This window comes from Parasteatoda tepidariorum, chromosome 4 (assembly GCF_982258835.1).
Source record: "Parasteatoda tepidariorum strain Cologne lab strain chromosome 4, Ptep-v5.0, whole genome shotgun sequence".
Taxonomy (NCBI): domain Eukaryota; kingdom Metazoa; phylum Arthropoda; class Arachnida; order Araneae; family Theridiidae; genus Parasteatoda; species Parasteatoda tepidariorum.
In genome coordinates, this window is record NC_141758.1 from 7,488,331 (window position 1) to 7,511,879 (window position 23,549).

At 30.1% G+C, this 23,549-nt stretch overlaps 1 protein-coding gene across 1 annotated transcript in view; it reads right to left on the minus strand.

Moving 5' to 3' along the window:
* Positions 1-23,549, minus strand: part of Nup188 (nuclear pore complex protein Nup188) — a 97,870-nt gene that overhangs the window by 31,403 nt on the left and 42,918 nt on the right. The window contains exons 25-34 of the mRNA XM_087160578.1: positions 22,750-22,864; positions 21,614-21,677; positions 21,413-21,532; positions 19,896-20,145; positions 18,830-19,030; positions 17,309-17,371; positions 13,182-13,282; positions 7,909-8,028; positions 7,517-7,592; positions 6,526-6,660 (exon numbers count right to left, since the gene is read on the minus strand). Coding sequence (XP_087016704.1) covers positions 6,526-6,660; positions 7,517-7,592; positions 7,909-8,028; positions 13,182-13,282; positions 17,309-17,371; positions 18,830-19,030; positions 19,896-20,145; positions 21,413-21,532; positions 21,614-21,677; positions 22,750-22,864 — 1,245 coding nt within the window. The remainder of the gene's footprint in view (positions 1-6,525; positions 6,661-7,516; positions 7,593-7,908; positions 8,029-13,181; positions 13,283-17,308; positions 17,372-18,829; positions 19,031-19,895; positions 20,146-21,412; positions 21,533-21,613; positions 21,678-22,749; positions 22,865-23,549) is intronic.

Consider the following 23,549-nt stretch of genomic DNA (forward strand, 5'->3'; position numbering starts at 1 on the left):
AAAAAAAAAAAAAAACAGGTTTTTTTTTTCTTTGAAAAAAATATAGGACAATTAAAAATAATGCATTACATACATTTCTTTAAATATGATCATAATCATTTAATAATCAAAAACTTGCCTTAATTAATATTTTTCTTTATTCAACAAAATTACACAGATTTTATTCTTAGATTACTAATATCAAAATAACATATTTTATTTTTTTCATTTACGGGACAAAAATTAAATTATGTATTTGAAAATAATTTAACTATCTCTTCCTTTGGAGTTACTTTTTTATGGAATTATTTTCTTCGTCAAATTTTCAAATATTTGTGGCCAGCATCAATTACAGTCTGAGCTGCCTTAATTTTTTTTACATGCATTTTCTTTTCATTCCAGTCATGAGACACTGGCTGTCTGTGATTGGATGCTAAATACTCTCTCTTGCAGATCAGAAAATTAATCTGTTTTTGCCTATTCTTCCTGCCTTCAAATGCTGACTAAGAGTTTATAAAAACTATTTACTACTATTTCTAATACTTTGGAAAATAAAGGATAATAAAAGACTATTTTGCCAGAATAAGATAATTTAGGACATTTTTTAAGGTTTAAAAAATATAATAAAATATACAAAGTCCGGCTATTAATTTCCAGGACTGACGTAACTGTAGGAGAACGAAAAGCCGGAAGATGGCGCTAATGATTGCATATTTGTTGAAAAATAGGAGCCAGCTTACTAAGTATAATATATTGAAGACATCTATTACTACTCAAAAATTCACTTCATGGAAAAGGTACAACTATATTTATTGAATATAAATCTTTAAATATAAAGTAAGAAAAACTACATTCAAATAAACTAAACATAACTCTTTAACATCACATAGCTCTTTCTAAACATAACATAAGAGAAGAAACATCCTCTAACCAAAGCAAAGATATAACTAACTAAAAACAGAAACACCCACTTCCTTCTAGCTGAGATAACAGGAAGTGACCCAACTTCCCACAGGAAGTGACACAGCCAAGAGGAAAATACTGTTTACATTTCTATTTGTTTACATTTTCCCCAACATTCGGCCCCCTTTTCCTTTTGCTGTGCTAAAAAGTTAAACAATTATTTGTAACCTTGAGTTAAGTCCTTAAGTATATTTTATTACAGAAGGATCGCATTCGTTCTTTAACCGCAGGCTTTGTTAACAAGTCTGCTGTATTGTTCAAAGTTCTAACATATCTTAATTCAAAGAATTTGTTATTCACATATTGTCTCACAAAATGGTAACGAACATCAATGTGTTTGCTGCGAGAGTTCTCAACCTCAGATTTAGAAAAATCAATAGCAGCCCTGTTATCACAAAACAATTCACAGCTTGGTACGTTCAATTTGAGTTTCTTATCAGTTAGCACATTTTTTAACCACACTAACTCCTTGGCTGACTCCGATAAAGAGATATACTCAGCCTCCATGGTAGAAATTGAAACACTTTTCTGTTTAAAGGTTTTCCACAAGATAGGGATATCACCTACATATACAATAGTTCCTCCTATTGACACTCTGTCATCTCTGTTTGATGCATGGTCTGCATCCGTGTAGCACTTTATTGACAAATCTAAGATTTTCGACAAATCAAGCATATTTTCTTTTGTATATTGCAGATACCCTAATAATTTCAGTAAAGCTTGCCAATGTTTGATACCAGGATTTTCTTGATACTGCGATAAAATATTAACAGCATAAGATATTTCAGGTCTTGTCCTACTTGCTATAAAGGACACACATCCAAGAACACTTCGGTATGGAATATTTTCCATTTCTGCTTTCTCCATTTCTGTTTGTGGGCAATCCTGCATTGACAAATTTAATCCTTTAGCTATTGGCAATGAAACTATGGGTATGTTGTACCACTTGCTAAAATGCTTCACTGTATTCTCTATATATTCTTTCTGGTGGATTACTAAATGACCATTAATTTTCTCAAATTCTATACCTAAAAGTTTCCTTGTTTCTCCCAAAACCTTTAATTCAAAATTTTGATTCAACTCTTTTAAAATTAGATCTATGTTCTTTTGACTTTTTCCCATTATCACAATATCATCTACATATAACAATAGCAACACATTATTTCCTGTGAATATTCCATTGCACCAAGCTAATTTTTCAAGCTTTAATTCATATAACAAACTAGTTACTTCAGTGTACCACTCACGTCCTGATTGATGTAATCCATATATTGCCTTTTTTAATCTACACACTTTTGATGGATCCACTATAAAACCTTCAGGTTGTGCCATATAAATTTCTTCTGTTAAGTCTGCATATAAATATGCACTTTTTACATCGACTTGACAGTGAACCCAGTTCATCAAACCTACAAAAATAGCAAAACATAGTCTTATGAGAGAAAAATTAACCACAGGACTATACACTTCGTAATAGTCAATACTCTGTTGTTGCTTAAATCCTTGTGCAACAAGTCTGGCTTTATGTCTCACAATTTTATTCGATTCATCGGTTTTTAGGTTGTACACCCATCTACTACCTATAACTTTAGTATCCTTCGGTTTCTCTACCAATGACCACACTTCTCTTTTCTTCATCATTTCAATTTCCTCTTCCATTGCATTCTTCCATTTTTCACAATTTCTTGACTCAACTGCTTCTTTGTAGCTTTTTGGAATATTATACTCAATTAAATTTGCTTCATCTTCTTGTACTATGCTGACTTCATTTCTGGTTACTTTACCAGAATATTCATTCCTACCACTAAAATCAAATATATCTTTTTCAAATTTAATTCCATGACTATCGCAATATTTCTCAATGTCATTTGATGACCTAAATCGGTTTTTAGACCCTTCTATGAAATAATAAATATCATTTCTAGATCCATCTGATCGTTTAGTTGCTTTTCTTAACCAGTTTAAATCTGATACCTTCTTGATGCTTTCATGACTACAACTTGAGTCAAATTCTGGCCTATGAATAATATCTTCATCACTTGATTCTTCTTTTTCATTCCATTTTGTTCTTTCTTGGTGGTTTTCTACTTGGGTCCAGGATGACTTCCACTGAAAATTCATTTTCATTGAATTTAACATTTTTTGGTTCTATCACTTTACGATCTTCAGGTAAGTAGATACGGTAACCCTTGGTTGAAAAAGCATAACCTAACATTATACCTTCTTTGGCACGCATTTGGAATTTATTTCTCTTTTGTTTCGGTACACCAACATAAGCCTTACATCCAAACACTTTAAAATACATTACTGGTGGTTTCTTTCCATACAACATCTCATACGGTGTTTTCTTTCCTTTTCTTGAAATTCTGTTCCACGTATGAACAAAACAACATACTGCTTCATCCCACCATTCTTCATTCATGTTACTATCCCTCAACATAGATTTAATGGCATCCAGAGCAGTTCTATTAAATCTTTCACATACACCATTTTCTTCTGGCGTATAGTAATTAGTTCGCTCAGCACAAATTCCATGCTCTTCTAAGTATTGTTCAAATTGGTTGTTGCAGAACTCACCGCCATTGTCACTCCTGATACACTTTAATTTTCTTTCAGTCAAGCGTTCCATCTTTGCATGATAATTCTTAAATTTCCTAAATGCTTTACTTTTATTCCTCATAAGGTATAAAACTACTGCACGACTGTAATCATCTATAATTGCCAAAAAATACCTATTTCCTTCTTTTGAAGTTTTCGGCATAGGACCACAGACATCCATATATACTACTTCAAGTGGTTGAGAAGTACGACTTGGATTTGATTTAAATGAGATTCTATTGGACTTGGCAAGGAGGCAAGTGTCACAATTTTCATCTGGTTTTTCTATATTAGGTAATCCCCTTACACTCTGGTTCTTGCTAGTTTCCTTAAGGTAGTCAAAATTAATATGACAATATCTCCTATGCCACAATGTAGCTATATCTGTTCCTGATTTACAAGTGCCAACATTAAATCCACTATTTTCAGCTTTTGGAGTTCCAGTTTTATATTTGTATGGCTTCAGGTAGTACAATCCGTCCTTTCTAGTGGCATAAAATAACTTCAGCCAATCATTTGAATAAATCCATAATTTTCCCTTTGTTCCAACAAAATTAGCTCCTGCAGCTTCTAATCTTGAAATAGATATTAGGTTTCTTCGAATACTTGGGTTGTATAAAACATTCGTTAAAGTTATATTACTCATTTCTCCTCCTACTTTAACTGAAAATTCAACAGTTCCTTTTCCTAGTACCTTACTAGAAGTATCCCCAACAGCCAAAGCCATGCTTACATTATTTGTTTCTTCATAACTTGACATTAAAATTTTATTTTTACAGAAATGTGTAGTTGCAGCGGAATCCAAAACCCATATTTTATCATCATTTTCAATCATGGTTTCACCAACTTCCACAGAGTGTGTTGAATAAGTCTCAACTAAAGCAGCTGACTGATCATTGAAATTCCTTTTCTGTTTACCCCACTTTGACTTTACATTTCTGGCATATCTATCTCTACAATTTGCAACTAAATGTCCATACTTGTGGCAGTGATGACATGGACCAATGACTTTTCTATTAGTTTCTACAAATTTACTTTGAGATTTTTTTCTGTCTCCATATCTTTCTTCATCTTTACTTATAGAAGAAATGTTAAACGCACTAACCTCTGGACGAATATCAGCTTTCACTTGTGTAAGTCTGCTTTCTTCTCTTATCAGTTCTTCGGCAATTTTATCAATCGTAAAATCTTCATCCTTCCAACGATAAATTAACTGAACTATACCGGAGAACTCAGGTGGTAGATGCCTTATTGCTTGGAAGCCTTGAAACAACTGACTTAATTCATGACCTGCTTCACTAAGCTTCTTCACTGCTGTTTTAAGTCTAGCAATAAAAAGGCCTATACTTTCATTAGCTTGATACTTAATGCTAAAAAACTCATCAAGTAACTGAATGAGTCTGGCTCTTGTTTTTGGCTCAAAATGCTGAACCAATTTCTCCCAAGCCTTTTTACCATCTAAACAATCTTGAATAAGCGGTCTGAATTCTGGCTGAATTGCATAATACAATGTAGAAAATGATCTATCTCTTCTCAATTCAAATTCCTGTTTTTCTCTTCTTGTAGCTGAATCTTCCAACTCTTCTTCTTTTCCATCAATAAATTTCCAGCAGCCTTTATCTAATAACAAAATTTTAATGTCTGTTTTCCACCTGTCCCAATTATCATAACTTAATAAGTTAAAGCCTTCTGGTAGCAAAGCCATTCTCTATAAAAGTTCTTCAGAATATATTTCTAAATATCAATACAAATTGTTCACGGCCCCCTTCTAAAATGTCCTGGCCCATAACCAATGTTGAAAAATAGGAGCCAGCTTACTAAGTATAATATATTGAAGACATCTATTACTACTCAAAAATTCACTTCATGGAAAAGGTACAACTATATTTATTGAATATAAATCTTTAAATATAAAGTAAGAAAAACTACATTCAAATAAACTAAACATAACTCTTTAACATCACATAGCTCTTTCTAAACATAACATAAGAGAAGAAACATCCTCTAACCAAAGCAAAGATATAACTAACTAAAAACAGAAACACCCACTTCCTTCTAGCTGAGATAACAGGAAGTGACCCAACTTCCCCTAGGAAGTGACCCAACTTCCCACAGGAAGTGACACAGCCAAGAGGAAAATACTGTTTACATTTCTATTTGTTTACATTTTCCCCAACAATATTGAAGAGTGCTTTCTTGCGCATGTGCAGTGCAATCGGCACCATACTGAAGTAAGTGGTTCTCGTAGAAAGGCGCATTAAAACGTAGCTCTTAAATTCCTGTTGTCGAAGTGAAAACGGAGCAAGAATAAACATTAAATGTTGCTTCAAATTGGGCAAGACAGCTGCGGAAACCTACAAATTGTTAAAACAAGTTTACGGCGAGGAAGCATTATGTCGCTCAAGAACTTTTGAATGGTTTAAAAGCTTTCGGGACTGCGCGAAAGCGTGGAAGATGATCCACACACAGGTTGGCCGCAGTCGTTACGCACGCCCGAAGCAATTGAAAAAGTTCGCTTCCACACATTGCGCTGCCTGTGAGGCTATTCTTAACCCAACATGGTGTCGTTAAGATGCAGCATCCACCATACTCTCCAGACCTAGCACCAGCAGACTGTTTCCTAAGCTGAAAAATTCGCTGAAGGGGACAAGATTTCAAGATGTCGAGGCCATCAAGAAGACTGTAATGTCACTATTAAAGAGCATTTCGAAAGAGGACTTTAAAACTTCTTTCCGAAATTTGTACAGCCGAGCACAGACGTGCATTACGGCTGATGGGGATTACTTCGAATAATATTAAATGGCTATGCGTTTAATTTTATTTTCTTCTGAGTTATTCTATGAGTCCTGGAAATTAATAGCCGGACCTTGTAGGATTTATAATGAGATTTTGACCCCTGCATGGATTCACATTTAATAATAGTTCACTTATAAGTTAACTTGTTCTTTTTACAAGAAGAAAAAAAAAAACAGATGAATAACTTACTACAACAGTCACTAAAAGAAAGTCTCTCCAAGCAGTCAAAAGAGAAAATGAATCCAGTGAAGAAGGAGGAGCAAATAAATCAAGTTCCATTGAAGTTTCTTCAGCTGGGTCACTGTGCGGATGGCAGTGAATGTTCTGAAAGCATTTAAATAAACATCCTCTTAATATTAATTATTACATCAACACAAGAAACTGATTTCAAAGTTTACCAATTTCAGTTTAAAATTACAATATTTTTTGCACAAGGCTACTTTTGTGTCGGTCTGGTCTTAATCATTTGAGTACTTGCATTCCAAGAAGACCTCCCATACCCACACCTCCATACCCATGTGACCTATGACGTCATCAGCAATATGGAGTATTAAAGTTGAGCTAAGTTTCTCTACATAACTTAAACTGTTAATCAACGTCAAGTTCATTAAATACAGAGTCGTATAGCACACCAAATTTGTTGAAATATAATTCGTTCCAGTCTACTTCTTTTACCTAACTTAAAATATTGCAACCATGATATATTTTAGTTTTGTGTACCTGGCAACTTTGATGCATAATAAATTTATTTATGTTCTACATAGCTTTGTGTCGGCCTTTTGGTAAATATAGAGTGGCAGAATTGAAATATATGTGAAAGAATTTAGAATGTGTCACTTAAAAGAATTGATACTTGACGGGCTTGGTTTACTCGAAATAGAACGGAAAGAACAGTTGCTAACGTAAATAAATGCCACGTTTCAACAACCAATCAGGATCGAGATATCCACACTACCTCATTTGTAGGTATCCCATTGAAATAAATTATTTAACATTGTTAAAAATTCAATTTTAACGAAAGGCTATAATTTTTCATTAATATTATTCTATTTTAAACGTATGAACTAATTTCTTTTATTTTTCTGGTTATTTTAAATTGGATGGCATCAAAATGTAAAACTAAAACACAATACAATATCGGCCTGCCCATTAGCAATAAAGTATAAATACATTTTCTTACCTCAGCCCATTTCAGCAATAATTTCTTTTCTTGAATACTTTTCAAAACATTTTGAACAAGTTGGTGTAAGTTATTCCTAATATAAATTTAAAACAAATATAATGCTAAAACAGAGAACATTTAACATAAAAACAACATCAATTATAAACAGAATTTTTGGGTTATCTGAACAGAAAATAATCACAGTCAGTTTAGCAAGGTTCTACTCTTATTTTAATTAGTAAAACCTCAACATCTTTATTGTATTAATTATTTCCAGGTTAAGGGGTGACACCAAGCAGTTTCAAAAATCAAAATTAAATTGAAATGGGATAAAAATACAATTAGGCATAAAGATAAAATTAAAATATTGATTAAAATCTTATAACTAAGAGTGTAAAAAAAAAACTTACCGCCCACTATAAAATATTTCCAGAGCAAGAGTTCGGATGATGTAGGCATTAATTCCAGGAGCATCCAGAAGTGATTCACTGTTTAGAATTGAATTGCAGGTCAAATTCCAAAATTGCTGACTGTTAAGAAAAAATACAGTTTTTTAATAAAAACATGAACTTAAAAAATAAAGCAAATAATAATAATAAAAAATATTAATGATAATGTAAATAATAATAAGGAATTAATTCCAAGGGTAGCAATTGTTCAGAATTGAATTGCAGGTCAAATTCCAAAATTGCTGACTGTTAAGAAAAAATAATAAATACAGTTTTTTAATAAAAACATGAACTTAAAAAATAAAGTAAATAATAATGTAGGAATTAATTCCAAGAGTAGCGATTGTTCAGAATTGAATTGCAGATCAAATTCCAAAACTGCTGACTGTTAAGAAAAAACAATAAATACAGTTTTTTATTAAAAACATGAACTTAAAAAATAAAGTAAATAATAATAATAATGAATACTAGTGATAATGTAAATAATAATAATAATGTAGGAATTAATTCCAAGAGTAGCGAATGTTCAGAATTGAATTGCATGTCAAATTCCAAAATTGCTTACTGTTAAAAAAAATTATGATGCAAGTAGTTTTTATAATAAAATCAATAAAAATATGATCTTTCACTAAAATTAAGGTGAGAAAATATAAAAGCAGAGAAGAGACTTTGAGAGGTCCTAACCGAAACATTTTGTGGGGCCTGTAGGAAAATGGATAATTTAGAATCATATTAAGAATTTTGTCTCATATCGATTATATGGTGCTTTAACGCAGTGGTTCTTAACCTATGGGTCGCGAAACATATTTCTTGGGTCACGCTGAGTCAAACCAAAAAATTTAGTAATGCACCAAATAATAAGTAATACCAACACCTCCTAGAAGAAGTCATTGTGGCTTACTCAGCCTAGGCTTAATGAGGTACCTGGGTAATTCCATACCCTTAATCCTCGTTCATAATAATTAAAAATGGCACACGACTCAAAATTAGTTTAGCATATCAAGGTGCAAAATTAATATAAGAATAAAAGATACTTATTAGTTAATGTTTAAAATAAAAAAGAAAATAAAAAAGTAAAAAAGAATTAACATAAGGGCCCTCTCTAAGAGCTGCTGAAGAGCTGTCAGCCGAAAAGGGGCGTGTCTTATTGCCATTGCGAAGCGCATTTTAGAAACAAATTTTGTCTTATTGTTAATAGTGGAGTGATCAAGCTGCAGTGCTTATTGTAAAATTGTAATCACCCTAATAATGGCAAAAAGTGAATGCAAGGAAGCATTTTTAGAATTAGGTTTTACTTGCATTTATGATCGAGGAGTAAACAAGCCGCAATGCGTGTTGTGCAGTGAAATATTAATTAATGAATCGATGAAACCGAACAAACTTAAAAGACATTTTGATGCAAAACATAAAAATTTTTCCTTTGAGGGAAAAGATCGTACTTTTTTCGAAAGAAAAGAAGCCCATTTAAAAAGACATCGTTTGGATGCACCAAGTAGTAGTGGTTTTATAAATTCTGCCAAACAAGCTACACTTGCTTCTTTTCATGTGGCTTGGCATATTGCAAGACAAAAGAAACCCAATAATATTGCTGAAAAACTTATAAAACCTGCTGCCATTGGCATGGCACGTATCATGTGCGGAGATAAAAGTTCAAAGAAATTACAAAAGATACCATTATCAAATGATACAATTCGCTTACGAATTAATGATATGTCATTTGATATTAAGAATCAACTTATTTCTGCTATAAAAATTGCTGGTTTATTTAGTATTCAACTGGATGAAACGACAGATGTAAGTAAAGATGTTCAACTCATGGTTTGCGTGCTGTATCCAGGTTTAACAGATATACTGGAGGACATTTTATTTTGCAAACCAATGTCAACAACAACTAGAGGTGAAGATATTTTTCTTATAGTCGATTCGTTTTTTAAAGATGAAGGATTAAATTGGAATCAGTGTTTCAGTATTTGCACGGACGGTGCAGCTGCCATGACAGCATCTCAAAAGGGATTTTCGACAAGAGCAAAACAAATGAATCCACAAATTATATCGATTCATTGTTTGTTACATAGACAAAATCTTGCTTCAAAAAAATTATCACCCGAATTATGTATCGTTTTGGATGAAATTGTTGCGGTAGTCAATTTTATCAAATCAAGAGCTCGTGACTGTAGAATTTTCCGCGAGCTGTGTTTCGAATCTGGTGCAGAATACGAACATTTATTATATTATTCTGAAGTTAGATGGCTGTCCCGGGGCAAAGTTGTTCAAAGAGTACTATCATTACGGACAGAAGTCGAATTATTTTTGAGAGAAACAAAACACCCATTAGCATCTAAATTCTCCGAGTTGAAGTGGATTACTCAAGTTGCTTATTTGTCAGATATTTTATTTGAAATAAATAATCTAAATACGTCTATGCAAGGACGTAATCATACTATTATTGAATTAACTGAAAAAATTACATGTTTTAAAAATAAACTCAAATTATGGAGAAATAAGGTTGAAGTAAAGACACTTGCTTCATTTCCGACTCTTAATTTACTTGTTGAGGACAATAATATTGATATCACAGATTTTGAAATACAGAAAATTAGTATTAATCATTTAGAAAAACTAATAGCAGACTTAGATCTATATTTCCCTGCAGACGATGTTTTCAAATATAATTGGGTTCGAATACCATTTAATTTTGATGTAAGTGATTTGCATGAGGAATTTGTTAATATTAATCAATTTCAAGAACAATTAATAGAAATACAAAGTGACCAAGCACTTCAATACAATTTCTACAAAAACATTGAATCTTTATGTGCTTTCTGGTTAAAATTAAAAACCGAAAAGTCAATAATTGTTAAAGAAGCCCTAAAAGTATTATTGCCCTTTTCAACAACATATGTGTGTGAAGCTGGTTTTTCGGCTCGGTGTGTAATCAAAAACAATTACCGGAACTAGTTAAATCCTGAAATAGATATAAGGTGCTCCTTGACAAGCATTCAACCGAGGTTTGAAGATCTTTCTAAATGTATTCAAGCACAAGGTTCTCATTAAAACTGTATGACTTGTATTTAAAATTTAAAAAACTTAACATATGTATTGATATTTCTTTTTTTTAAGGAATAAGTTAAAATGCCAATTATTTTCAAAAAGTTATAAATATATTTTAATTTGGTCAATAAAAATTATTAAAAACACTCGATTATTAATTAAATTTTCCTTAGATCGAAAAGTACTTTGGTTTATCTTTATTATTAAAAAAATTAATAAAAAATTTGTAAGTTAAAAAAAATCATCATCGTAGGATTGAAGATTTTTTAAAAATACGACCTAAAATAAAGCAATGAAAAAATTGTGACTTTTTTTTGGGTTGCGACATGAACATATTTCTCAAATTTGGGTCGCGGCTTAAAAAAGGTTAAGAACCACTGCTTTAACGTTAAGAAAAAACAACAATTCTAATAAGAGAACCTTTAAGTTTTATTACAGAGAACATTTTAATATTACATTTCTACTATTATCATTATTTGCAATGACAATAGTAGAATTTGTAATTCTTATCACTGACTAGAAGAATTTTAGATTTTCTAGTCTCACTACAATAGACATGTAAAAATGTTGTATCTTCACAATTTTGCGATTTTGATTTCTACGAACAAAAGTGCAGAGACCACTTTCTACAAGAGCACTGCTCAGTTTATTGCAGTGCAACTTTGATCTATCGCTCCTGCATTTTTCGTTTTCTTGCTGGTATTATATTATTGTTACAGTACCATCTCATCACAAATGATATTCTTGTAATGTTAATGTTACCAGTTTAAATCGTTTTTAAAACTTCCCACATCTATGGTGCAAAGATGCATTTGAAAAAATATTGAAGTAACATCCTTTTGAGGAGATAAACAATAACTCATGATGCTAATGATGAGGAAAATGAGAATTTGAGGAAACTGTTTCCAAGACTTTTAATGCTCATGTATAAGTTAAAGAAAATATGGTGCGTAGTCAGTTATAGAAATGGTTAAAGAAGCTGAAATGGAGACACAACAGTATCAACATGGACACAAGGCATTTTTAAAACAATAAAGAACTTTTTGAACAATATTTTTTCTTTCTATATCAGATGGATTTGTTTTATACTATAATATTTTAAGATTATTATACCGATTTTTTTTAAAAGTATGAAGATCTTTTTTTTCCATGAACTACAAAAAACAAACAGTATCCTGTTACAAATGTTGAAAATTTGCTTGCTATGGAAAGAAAAAAGGGCGAATAATGAATAAGTTATAAAAAAAGTTTATTCATCTTTCTTTTGCATCATAAATATTTTTGTAGTAAGCGCACATACTTTTAATTAAAAGTATCTATTACTAAAGTTCTATTCATATTTCATTACGTCATTATTTGACATTTTTTTTTGACCCCTATTTGTCATTTCCCTGTATTTGTTATATGCAATGAATGAGTCTCATGAAAAATGAATGAGTGTGGTTCTACTGTATGTAATTGAAAACCAAAATAAGGAATTTTATACCAAATAAGGAATTCCAAAAATAAATTTTTACAAAAATCCGAAATTTCTATTTTAGAGCAAATGCCACACTTTTATGACAGCTATTTCCTTAATTACTATAATTCATTTCGTGGTAATTTAAATGCAATATAATTAATTATTTCATTAAGAGAAACAGAACTTTTAAAAACATTTTGTGAAATACTGATTTTTTAACACTTAAAAAAGTCGGAATACTTTTTCATTCTTTACATAACTATATAAAAACAGTAACTTAGAGTTTAAATTTTTAACACATATGGCAACTTTTCCAAAGAATATAATTTGGCTATTGCAGCTTGGTTTATTGAAGCTGTTGCATCTTGTCTTCTTTACTTTAAAACTTTTTTAACTAAGAGCTGAATATGCATCCATTGAATGATTTATAGAATTTGTGATAACGAATGAGAATTTGTGATAACGTCTTGTTATTACTTTTTAAACTTTTTTGTGATTGCAGTCAAATAAACATTTCATGTTTACAAAATGCAGAAGAGGCATTATTTAATGGAATTCAGTTCAGTGGTTTTTCTTTCTCAAGTCTGATTTCAGTTTGCAGGACTGAAGAATGACTTTCGTGGTTAAAAATTATCAAAGTTTTAAATGTTTCATTTTTGGGTCACTTAAAAAAAAAAAAAATTTCGAGATAGTAATAAAGGTAAAAAAAGGAAAGTATTACTCTTCTTTTAATGCTTCCATGGCCAATGCTTGATGACCAGCCCACAATGCATGGATAAATTCAACTGCAGCACAGAGTAGGTCAGGTGGGAAATCATTAGGCTAGAAAATGAAAAATAATAATAAGGAGATGCAGTAGAACAAGCCTATTTCAAATAACTTTGGGAGATAAAATAATTTGGCTTAGTGACTGTGTCACCACAACACTGTTGTAGAGACAGAGGCACCATTTAATATTTCATTTACATCTTATTTTAACGTTATAAGAGAAAACAAGTTTAGCTAACAAAAAACTAATAAAAATAACTTTCCATAAAAGGACTTGTGATTCTGCCAAAAAACTTCTCAAAAACTAGGTTATAACACATCTCTTGGAACCAGTGCAAAGGAAAAAAATAGTGCACTAACAGATTTGTGTAAGCAAAATTAAACTTCTAACTTGCATATATATATATATATATATATAGTCAGACCTCGATAGAAAAATATTAAAAAGACAGAAAGCAAAATAATGAAGAGATGTAATCTCTTCATCAGCTCACACTATTATATCCGCAAAAAGGAGTGCTTTCTAATATTGTATATATAGCCAAAGCAAAATATATTAATACAATAGTGTGTAGAACACTTAAAAAAATTTATTGATTTTTTCTTCTTCTCTTTTCATAAACCTTTACTATTCCATGTTTTCTCTATATTTTTAACTTATACAGTACAGAACCCGTTATCCGGAAATCAGAAAACCGGAAAACCAAAAAACCGGAACAAAGTTCAATACATTTTCCCGCGATTTTTTAAAATTTTTTTTTTTTTTCCTCATAAGATTTTAGGATTTTTCTTTCTTTTTTGAAAGATGTTTACCATACCATCATTTTAGAAATAATCACTACTGTATTACTTCATCGTTTTTTCTTCTTTTTAAGATTATTTCCTAATATTTTTTTTTAGTTCGGTTTGACGATAAAAAAAACGGCTTTTTGTAGCGATTCAGAAAACCGGAAAAATCAGTTATCTGGAATAGCGATGGTCCCGATCGTTCCGGATAATCGGTTCCCTACTGTATTTATATATATACAGTCAGACCAAGATCTAAGGTCATCCGCATATAAGGTCACTTTTCCAAAGTCCCGGATTACTGAACAGGAATTCTTTGTTACAGATTATCGGATATATGGTCAAGCTTTAAAAATCGTTATCGCCTTTAAGGTCATTTTTATCTGAGGCGTAACATGGTGTCCACCTTATGCTTAGCAAATTGTTTTTGTCCTGCTGGTTTTGTGATTTCTCTGAATATCGTGGATGACAAAACCGAAGAGGACGATATTCCTCTATCTGTTCTGATGGAAGATTTGAAAAATCGTGGCCATGCCATTGAAGGGGAGGCTGAATATGGTTCGATTGATGAGGAAATTGTCACCACTTCTGAAGCTACAATTTCTGAAATTGTTTCACAAGTTGTGGACAATGACAGTGATCTTCACACTGTAGCTGTAACCCAAAGCTACAGTGTTATGACATTTATTGCCTTCAATGCAATAAATGTCGTACGAAATTTTTTACAAACCATGAGTGACCTGAGAAACATTTTGATAAGTTACAAAATCTAGAAAACATTGTTTGAAAAATGAAACCAAGTACGAGACAGACCTGCATGAACGATTATTTTAAATAAGGTAATATGTAATGTATGTATGTACACTTTGAGGAAATTTGTAAACAACTTTATTTTAAATAAAAAAAAAATTTTAAAATCCAAATTTTTTTAATTCTTTACTAATTTTGTTAAAATTTATTGACTTAAAAATTTAATTTACGGCTGATCGTTTTCGTTTGTATTACCATTTTTAAAAATTCATAATGTGTACTATTTACGTGCTTAGTTATGAACTACTAATGAATCGGTTAAAAGGTCACCCAGCTCATAAGGTCACTTTTGCGATGCCCCTTAGGGTGACCTTTTATCGAGGTCTGACTGTATGTATATATATATATATATATATATATATATATATATATATATATATATATATATATAAAAGTTCAAACTGAAGATAAAACAAAGGAAAATTACAGACATATGCAAAAGAGGGGGGGGGGAATAATAATGAAAAAAATAACAAACAACTGATTAAAAAAAAAAGAGATGAATTTTTTTAAAAAAACCAGAAAATAAAAGATATAATCTTTTCATCAGCCCACACGATTATATCTGCAAAGAAGAGTGCTTACTCAATCATCAGTAAACACTCTTTTTTGCTGATATAATAGTGTGAGCTGATGAAGAGATTACATCTCTTCATTATTTTGTTTTCTGTCTTTTTAATATTTTTCTTCGTTTTTAAAAATTTAAAAAAAAAATATTTTTCTTCTTCTCTTTTTCATTAATCTTTATTATTTTCCATGTTTTCCTCATATTTTCAACTTATGAGTTATAAACGTGCAGGTTATGCGCAGTAAAATAAAACTTATTAATATTTTACATTTTTTTCGTTTTCCTCTTTTTAACCTTATCGTGCTATATATATGTAACATAAAAAGCTTCAATTAATCTTTTTATGTTAGCTCTTTTCCGTAAATCTTTAATTTTATTATTCTATTTGAAACACTTTCTTGCACTTTTAAATTCACATCCTGTCCTTAAATCTAGTTTTGGCTCAACTATTAGATACTATATTAAAAGCAAGATATTTTTCCCTTTGCTCTCTGTGGGAATCGCTCGACCTATTTGATAAACCAATTACATTTACTAAGATTTCTCTCTTTTCCTAAATCGAAACATTTTACGGATTTACTTTGCAAGATTTTCCTTAACATATAATCGAGAAGGACAACTTTTAGTGTTCACTTTTATGACTGCTCTCTGTCTAATAATTAATAAATAAATTTTGTACCCTCCTTTCCTGCCTAAGATCTGCTTTAATCATTCCACTCGGCAACGACGTTATATATATGTATAATAAAACTCCTCTTCTTTTACAATTGCAAACTGATTACAGAACTTAATCCATAACTTTTAAAGTGTTGCTACAGTCATTATTTAGGTTAAATCATTAAAAATTAAATATTTGATTAGTCTACACAAAATGTGATATCCAAAATGTCATCACAGTATCTTTCTTAGAGTTTGTGATATTAAGGGTAGACTGCATTCTTTATTTATACGGTGTCCCCACTGCTTAATGTGATTGTAATGTGATTGCAAGTGTAATTTATACCAGAATTCCAATAAACGGCTAATTCTACTAACAGAATATCTTTTATAAAGAAGAAATGGATAGTATTTCCACAGTATTGCACAGCACAAACAATATAAATATACAATGAGATCAATTAAAGCAAAGTAATAGAGCTTTTTTTTCTTTTTTTCAATGAGAAATTATAAGTGATATTAATGTAACCCTGTGCATGGCTTTCCGCATTCTAAGAAATCCCAAACCTCTTTTTTCTATTTTGCACAAGTACAGTTGAATCTACTTCAACAATCATTCCAAAATAACGATAGCTGCAAGAGAATTGTCCTATATCACTTTGCAAAGTATTTACATTATACCTAACCTCTAAAAAGCAAACTCTGATAAATGGTCAAGCAAAACAACGAGAATAAAGGGAAAATAAAGGAACAGAAATAAACAGGCTATAGTTTCAGTTATATAAATAAGAATCCACAGAGGAATGTTCTTGTTTATAGAACCAAAACTATATTATATCCATTTTTGTATTCGTATTATCAATACTTAGCACAAAATAAACCCTCTCCTCATTTGAAAATATCAGCCTATTAGCTATTATAAATAATTTTAACTTTTGGTATTTAAAAGCGTAATTTGATACTTGATTCTTTTGAGGGATTAAAATTTTTTTTGAATAAAAACTACTTCAGAGGTAATCAAAATAAGTCTAAATAACTAAAGACTGTTTAATCGAGTTACGTTAGATAAAATATTTTTACACAGTTCACAATTTTAAGACATTAACAGAATAGGACATTTTAACACATCTAGAGTCTAAGGGTAATTTTTTTCAAATTCACTTAATTATTACTTTACACTTTCCTAATAGGTTTTCCAATGCAAATGCAAATAAAATAGATCATAAAAACAACAAATCATAAAACATAGCAAAATTTACCTCATTCATTTTAACTTTCAGAATGTTTTTCACACAATCTAAGCAGCTTTTAGTTTCTTCAGCCTTAATTGTAGGAAAGAGAGAAAAAAAGAATTTTATAAAACTATATTAAATAACATACTAAAAAAAAAAAAAGTTTAAAACCAGAAATATGCTACATTAAAATAGCATAAAGATTTCCATTCTTTCTGAAAGTATAACCAAGACTAGCTTATACAGAAACAAGAAAAAATTTAGTAAAACTACTTTATTTTTAGCCTCGCAAACCAAATAGCTAAGATTACCTTACATTATTAACAGTTACATAGTCTCCAACTATTATAAAAGTTCCGAAGTTTCAGAAATATTTTTCTTGGTGGTAGCAAAGGTAAAGTAATAACATTTAAATAAATTAGAATTAAAATAATTTTTCTTACCACTATGTATAATTAAATTTAAACATATGTATTAAAGGTCAGATAAATTACAGACCATGCACTGATAAAGGTTTTACTAAATTTCAATTTACTATTAAATTTCTGCTTTAGATTTCCCACTCTACCAGTCAGAAATATCTTCCACACAAACCTCAAATGTTGCAGGGAATGCAGTTATAACATCTAGTCATGACTAAAAATTTCTTTAAAAGTAACTGTAGTTGCATATAATTTACTTATCTTAAAAATAAGATAAGAAAATAAGACCATTAAATAAGTTAAGAAAATAAAATATTTACTACCTATCTTTTTTATTTCTGAATCAGCAGCAGCTATTAATACCTTAGAAACTTGTATCCAAAAGCCATACAATTTGAAGTTAAAAAGCAAAGGGCAATTAGCAGGAGGGGGGGGGCACTTGCTTAGTGAAAATGGAGAACATAATAAAGAAGAATAAATGACAAAGAATCATTAACTTATGGACTGAAAGTGCTCCTTTTTATGATTTACTTAAAGTGATTAAAGTGATATATCTATATAGATATATCTATCTCATATAAATTAGCAAAGCTTAGGGCAAACACGTTTACAATTATTTCAAAATATACATGTATAAAATGCAATAATTGCAATTCTTTATAAATGGTAAAGCGTTAAGGTTATAGCCTAGTTTAACTGGAATAAGTCAAGAGAAATAATTCGATAAAAAAAATTATAACCTAAAATAATAATACATAAAATATATAATCTAAAAATTTAACTCAGGAACTTCACAAATTTTCTTTTTATCAAGTAGTTATTTTTTTTAAAAAACTTAAAATACCAAAAACGTTTTTTGCTTCAAAAAGAAAAACGCTTGAGTTGAAATGAATCAACATAAAATATATATATATATTATTTTATAATGATTGGTGCCAGGAGATCAGGGAAAATTGACATTTTAAGGACCAGGGAAAATTGGCTTAAAAGCTTTTCACAAAACACATTTAAAATTTTGCAACACAAAATCCACCAATAACTATTAAGTCAACTTAATCTTAAACTGATCATTAAAATAAAAAATTGAAAATAGCAAGATTTATACTATGGAAGAAAAAAAAATCACCTTGGATGGCTTCTCTTTACTTCTGATGTTGATAAACATTTCAATGAGGCCAGGTTGCTGAGCAACACACACTGTCAAGAATTCTAAAATAGATACTTTTAATCTTATGTCTTCAAATTGAGAACTGAGACGAGCTAGGAAATGGTCCCGTATTGCTTCTGCTTCAGAACTAAAGCAGCCAAGCAAAGACATTGGAAATTCCTAAAAAATAAAATTTACACCAAAAAATTATTTTGGGGAATTGCAACAAAATGAGGTGCATAACTTGCAGGTATCAAAGGCCTTGAAACCAAAACTTTATTGAATGAAGTTACTGAACTAGTATAAGAAATTTTTTTAACTCTTTTTCAGACAATTTTTAAGAAAAATTAGAGATGTTAGTAATTTAGAGCTTAAAAAAAAAAAACAATAATCTTTTAAAGGGGATAGTTAAAAACATACTAAAATTAATTCTGTTTAACCTTTTAACTGTCAAGTTATTTTAATGATTTGGGTAGATAAATTGTTAATTATTTTTAATGCGTAAATCAAATGTTCATTAAAGAATAAAATATGCTTAGCAGTTTAAAATTGAAATTTTGAATTACACGCATAAAGTTTTAAGGTTTTGTAGTCATTGCATATTCACTTGAAGCGGCTGCTACTCAGCGTGGTAAAGTTCACTTCTAGTGGAACATTAATTTCTAAAAAAATAAATCACCTATGCAGCATTTCAAATAACTGAATGCCATTTAGGAACAAAAAAATAATAAAATATGTCTTACACTTTGAACATAAGCTTCTATCCTTTAAAACTTCCAAAAAAAGTGCTTCAATCTGTTGTTCTAAATTGTATCTAAATAAACTTTTTAGAAGATAGATTCGGATTTGACAAAGAAATGAAGCCGCAATAAACTTCTCCTGGTATATATTTTAGTATAACAATACGATGCACTAAAAAAAAAATTACCCTGAGTCATACTTGGGTGTGACATTTTGAAACACCAGTTTTGTGCCCAAGATAATTTCAGGCATGACAGTTAAAAGGTTAAAGATGACGAAGTGTAGAATAAGAGCTAAAGCTTACCTTAGCAAATCTTTTCAACAGTTGAACTGCCAGAGTAGCCAGACGTGGATTATAACGTTGAAAAACATAGTGTGCCACCATTAGAACAACTTGAGGTTGGTTTGTGTGACCTGGAGTGGAGAACAGAACAGACACCAGTGGAGAAACTTCAGTCTTAGAATTAAAAGAACTTTTATTTCGCATCTGCAGAAGACGATTTAATACTGACAAAGAGAGACGAATCATTGTTGCAATTTGATCTCCAGAATTGCTGAAAGAAAATCCTTCTTAATTACTATACATGTTGCATAACTTATTAAAAACACTTTTTATAATTAATTTAGGCATAATAAGAACCCATACATAAAAAAATGGCATAATTGTTGTATACTTAAACTCGCAACGATGTAATGCACATCGCATAAGTTACATAGTCGGAAGTCACAGTATCAGGTATTGCAGTATTATCCTTAAATGTATTGGAATATGGTGATTACTTTATTCGGGAGCACAAACCTGACAACACTGGAAAATAAATTAACGGAGATTTTACTAGCGAAATTTTTTAGGCTGTGAGTAAAGTTGTAATACATCATGCATAACCAAATAAGTCAAAGAGAGAAATAAAAAATTGGAAATAATATAAGCACTTACATTTAACAAAGTAAAAAATATGCATATAAATCTTAATCTAAAGAAAATTTCTTTAAACTATTATGCATAAGTACTTAAACTATTAACACTCAACATACAGCAGCACTGGCAATAGCACTATCTGTTGAGAGAGAAGAGAAGTATTTTCGCCATCAGGGGATATTTTATCACCCAAATTTCATTTTTTAAATTTCAACAACAAATACAGAGAAATTTGAGAATATACGGGTAAACAGGGGAGTCGTAAAGTTGAGGAGTCTTCGTTAAAAAACAGGAGACATGGCAGGTATGGGAGCAACACTCTTTATTTTGGGCGACAATAAGGATTATAAGCCTATTGTAAGTTTAAATATACAATATATTTATTTTGACAAGACTAAATTTTAGAGAATTAAGTGGATAAAAGTATTAAATGACAGTCTTTAGTTTTTTGGTATTTATCCATTTCAGAGAGCAAAAAAAGACAAACTATTATTAATGCAGGGGATGCATAATTAGGATAATTGATTTTAGGGGAACTGGTACCTTACATATTAATATTTGTACAGTTGTAATAAGTTTTCTGTAGATCCTAAAACAGGCAAATTTTGTTTATAAAAAAACTATGTTTCATAACCATAACTAATAAATTAATTATTCTTTTAATGAATTCTTTTACAAATTTTGTCAAACAAAAATTTGCACAACTTCTCTCTAATTTTATTTATTCTTTATAACTAAATTTTTAGTTACAACTCCAACTGAAGAAAAAAAAACCATTTCCTTCAGAAAAAATAAAATCAGAAAATAGACTCTTCGGGGAAATCGACGCCCAAACACAGGATTTTGTAACGTAATAGGCTATTAGTAGGGTAAATAAGAATTAAGATGATTAAAATACAAACCTATTTTGCTTTAAAATTGTTTGTTGAATCACTTCTTCTCCTGTACAGACAATTTTGAGAAGAGTTTGGCCTGCTTCTAGATTAAGAAGAGCAAATATGGCTAAATCTCTCGATTTTTCACTAAAAAGAAAAAATGCGTTCAAAATTATAGCATGAAATAATACAAATTAAATGTAGAAAGTTATAAAAACAAAAACTTACATTTCTTTAGATCTCTTGTCATCAACAGAAAGCAAATTATGTAGTAGATTCAGGCACTTTTGCCCTGTAAAAATTACTTATTAGAATTTCATGCATAGATATGGAAGTACAGCAACTTCAGATGTTTTATTTTTATTTCCAACAGTTATAAATAATTGTTGGAAATATGCAACATTAAATAAAAAACATTAAGAAAAACATGAAATAAAAATAAATATGCAACAGTACAATAAATTAGAAATGAAAATAGAAAATACCTATCAACTCAAAAATAAATAAAAAAAACTTATGAAACTATTATACACTGAAAGAAAACATTTAAATTATTTAGATACTTATTTTTATTTTTTTTACTATATGTGTTCATTGACAGTCCGACAAACTGTTAAGCTTTATATATAGTAAATCATGATTAAATAGAAAAAAAAAATAGTAAAGGAACAAAATAAAATAACCTAAAAATATTAAGAAAAAAACAGGCATTTAACATTAATTTCCCTTATTACTTTATCTCTGGAAAATTTCATTTCAATTTTTAATATTTACACACTAAGATTCTGATTATAAGAGCAACAGAAATTCTGACAAAAGTTGGAAAAACATCATGCCTGCAAATAAAAACATAATGCTTCATCTTAAAAAATAAACAGTTTGCAGAAACGAAAATAGCCATAACAGTTTAAGGACTAGTTAATTCTTTTTTTTTTCTTCCTTCAAAGAAAATGGTCACCTAAATCAGAGATTTCTTAATTACCGCCTCTGTAATTATGTTATTTTTTATAAGATAAAACAATGAAATATGTTTTTGCATAAACAACATTTGCTTTATTGAATTTGTTTTACTGACACAGAAATATATACAGTAAGTAATTACGAAATTCAAATTAGTGCAATTTTATAGTGTATATACTATTTAATTCTATAATGGTTTATAATATTTATAAAATTATGCACAAAATTACCATTACATTAAAGAAAATAAAGTAACGCTTAGATAGAGGTACAAAATAAAAGAATAATAGTGGAAATAAACAATATAAGTAATGGAAACTATTCTATTATTTATTTCAAATTGTGGAAAAATCTGGTAATTCCTGACAATTTAAAACTGTAAAAAGGTGATGCAAATCATTTACCCATAAGTATTCTTTGCTGAGAGTTACTAAAATACCATTTATGGAAAGACGAAAAAATTTCTCTTAGTATATACGTAATACAGGCAATGAATGTTTCATCTTCTTTTGCTAGAGTCTGCAAATAAAAGAATGTATAAACATATTTAAAGCTTACAGAAACATATTAAATCAAATAAATTAAATTAATTATGAAAGAAGCATGATAAATATTTAATGATTAATAATTAGTAAATATATAACAAAAAATACTCATAAAGTTTCAACAATTTCAAATTAAAAAACTAATTGTTATTTAAAATTTACACAACTATATAAATATTATATAAATTGCAACAAAGTTGATACAAATAGTAAATCTATCTCCTTAATCTTATAACTTTGGAGTGATTCTTTTTCGAGAGCCCTTTTCATTTTTATTTTAGTGTGCTTCAATATTCTATAAATGTTGAGAAATAGATAATTTATCTTTTTAATCTCAATGTTCTGAGTGTTGGTGGCTCAGGGGATAGAGCGCTTGCCCCCCAATTGAGGTGAACTCGGTTTCAATACTAGTGATGGCTGATCAATATGAATTCCGCACTTAGTTTGCACCGACCACAGCACTGATATAAAATATCCTCAGTGGTAGATAGATCATTAGTTAGAGTCCCCTTGCAGCCAGGCTAACTGTGGGAAGTTTTTGTGCTTTTCCTCTCCATGTAACGCAAGAAATGTTCCATCAAAAAGTTCTCCATGAAGCAAGTTTCACACAATACTTGATCTGGAAGTTCCCTTGGCTTCTGGATAGGGTTCAAAATTAC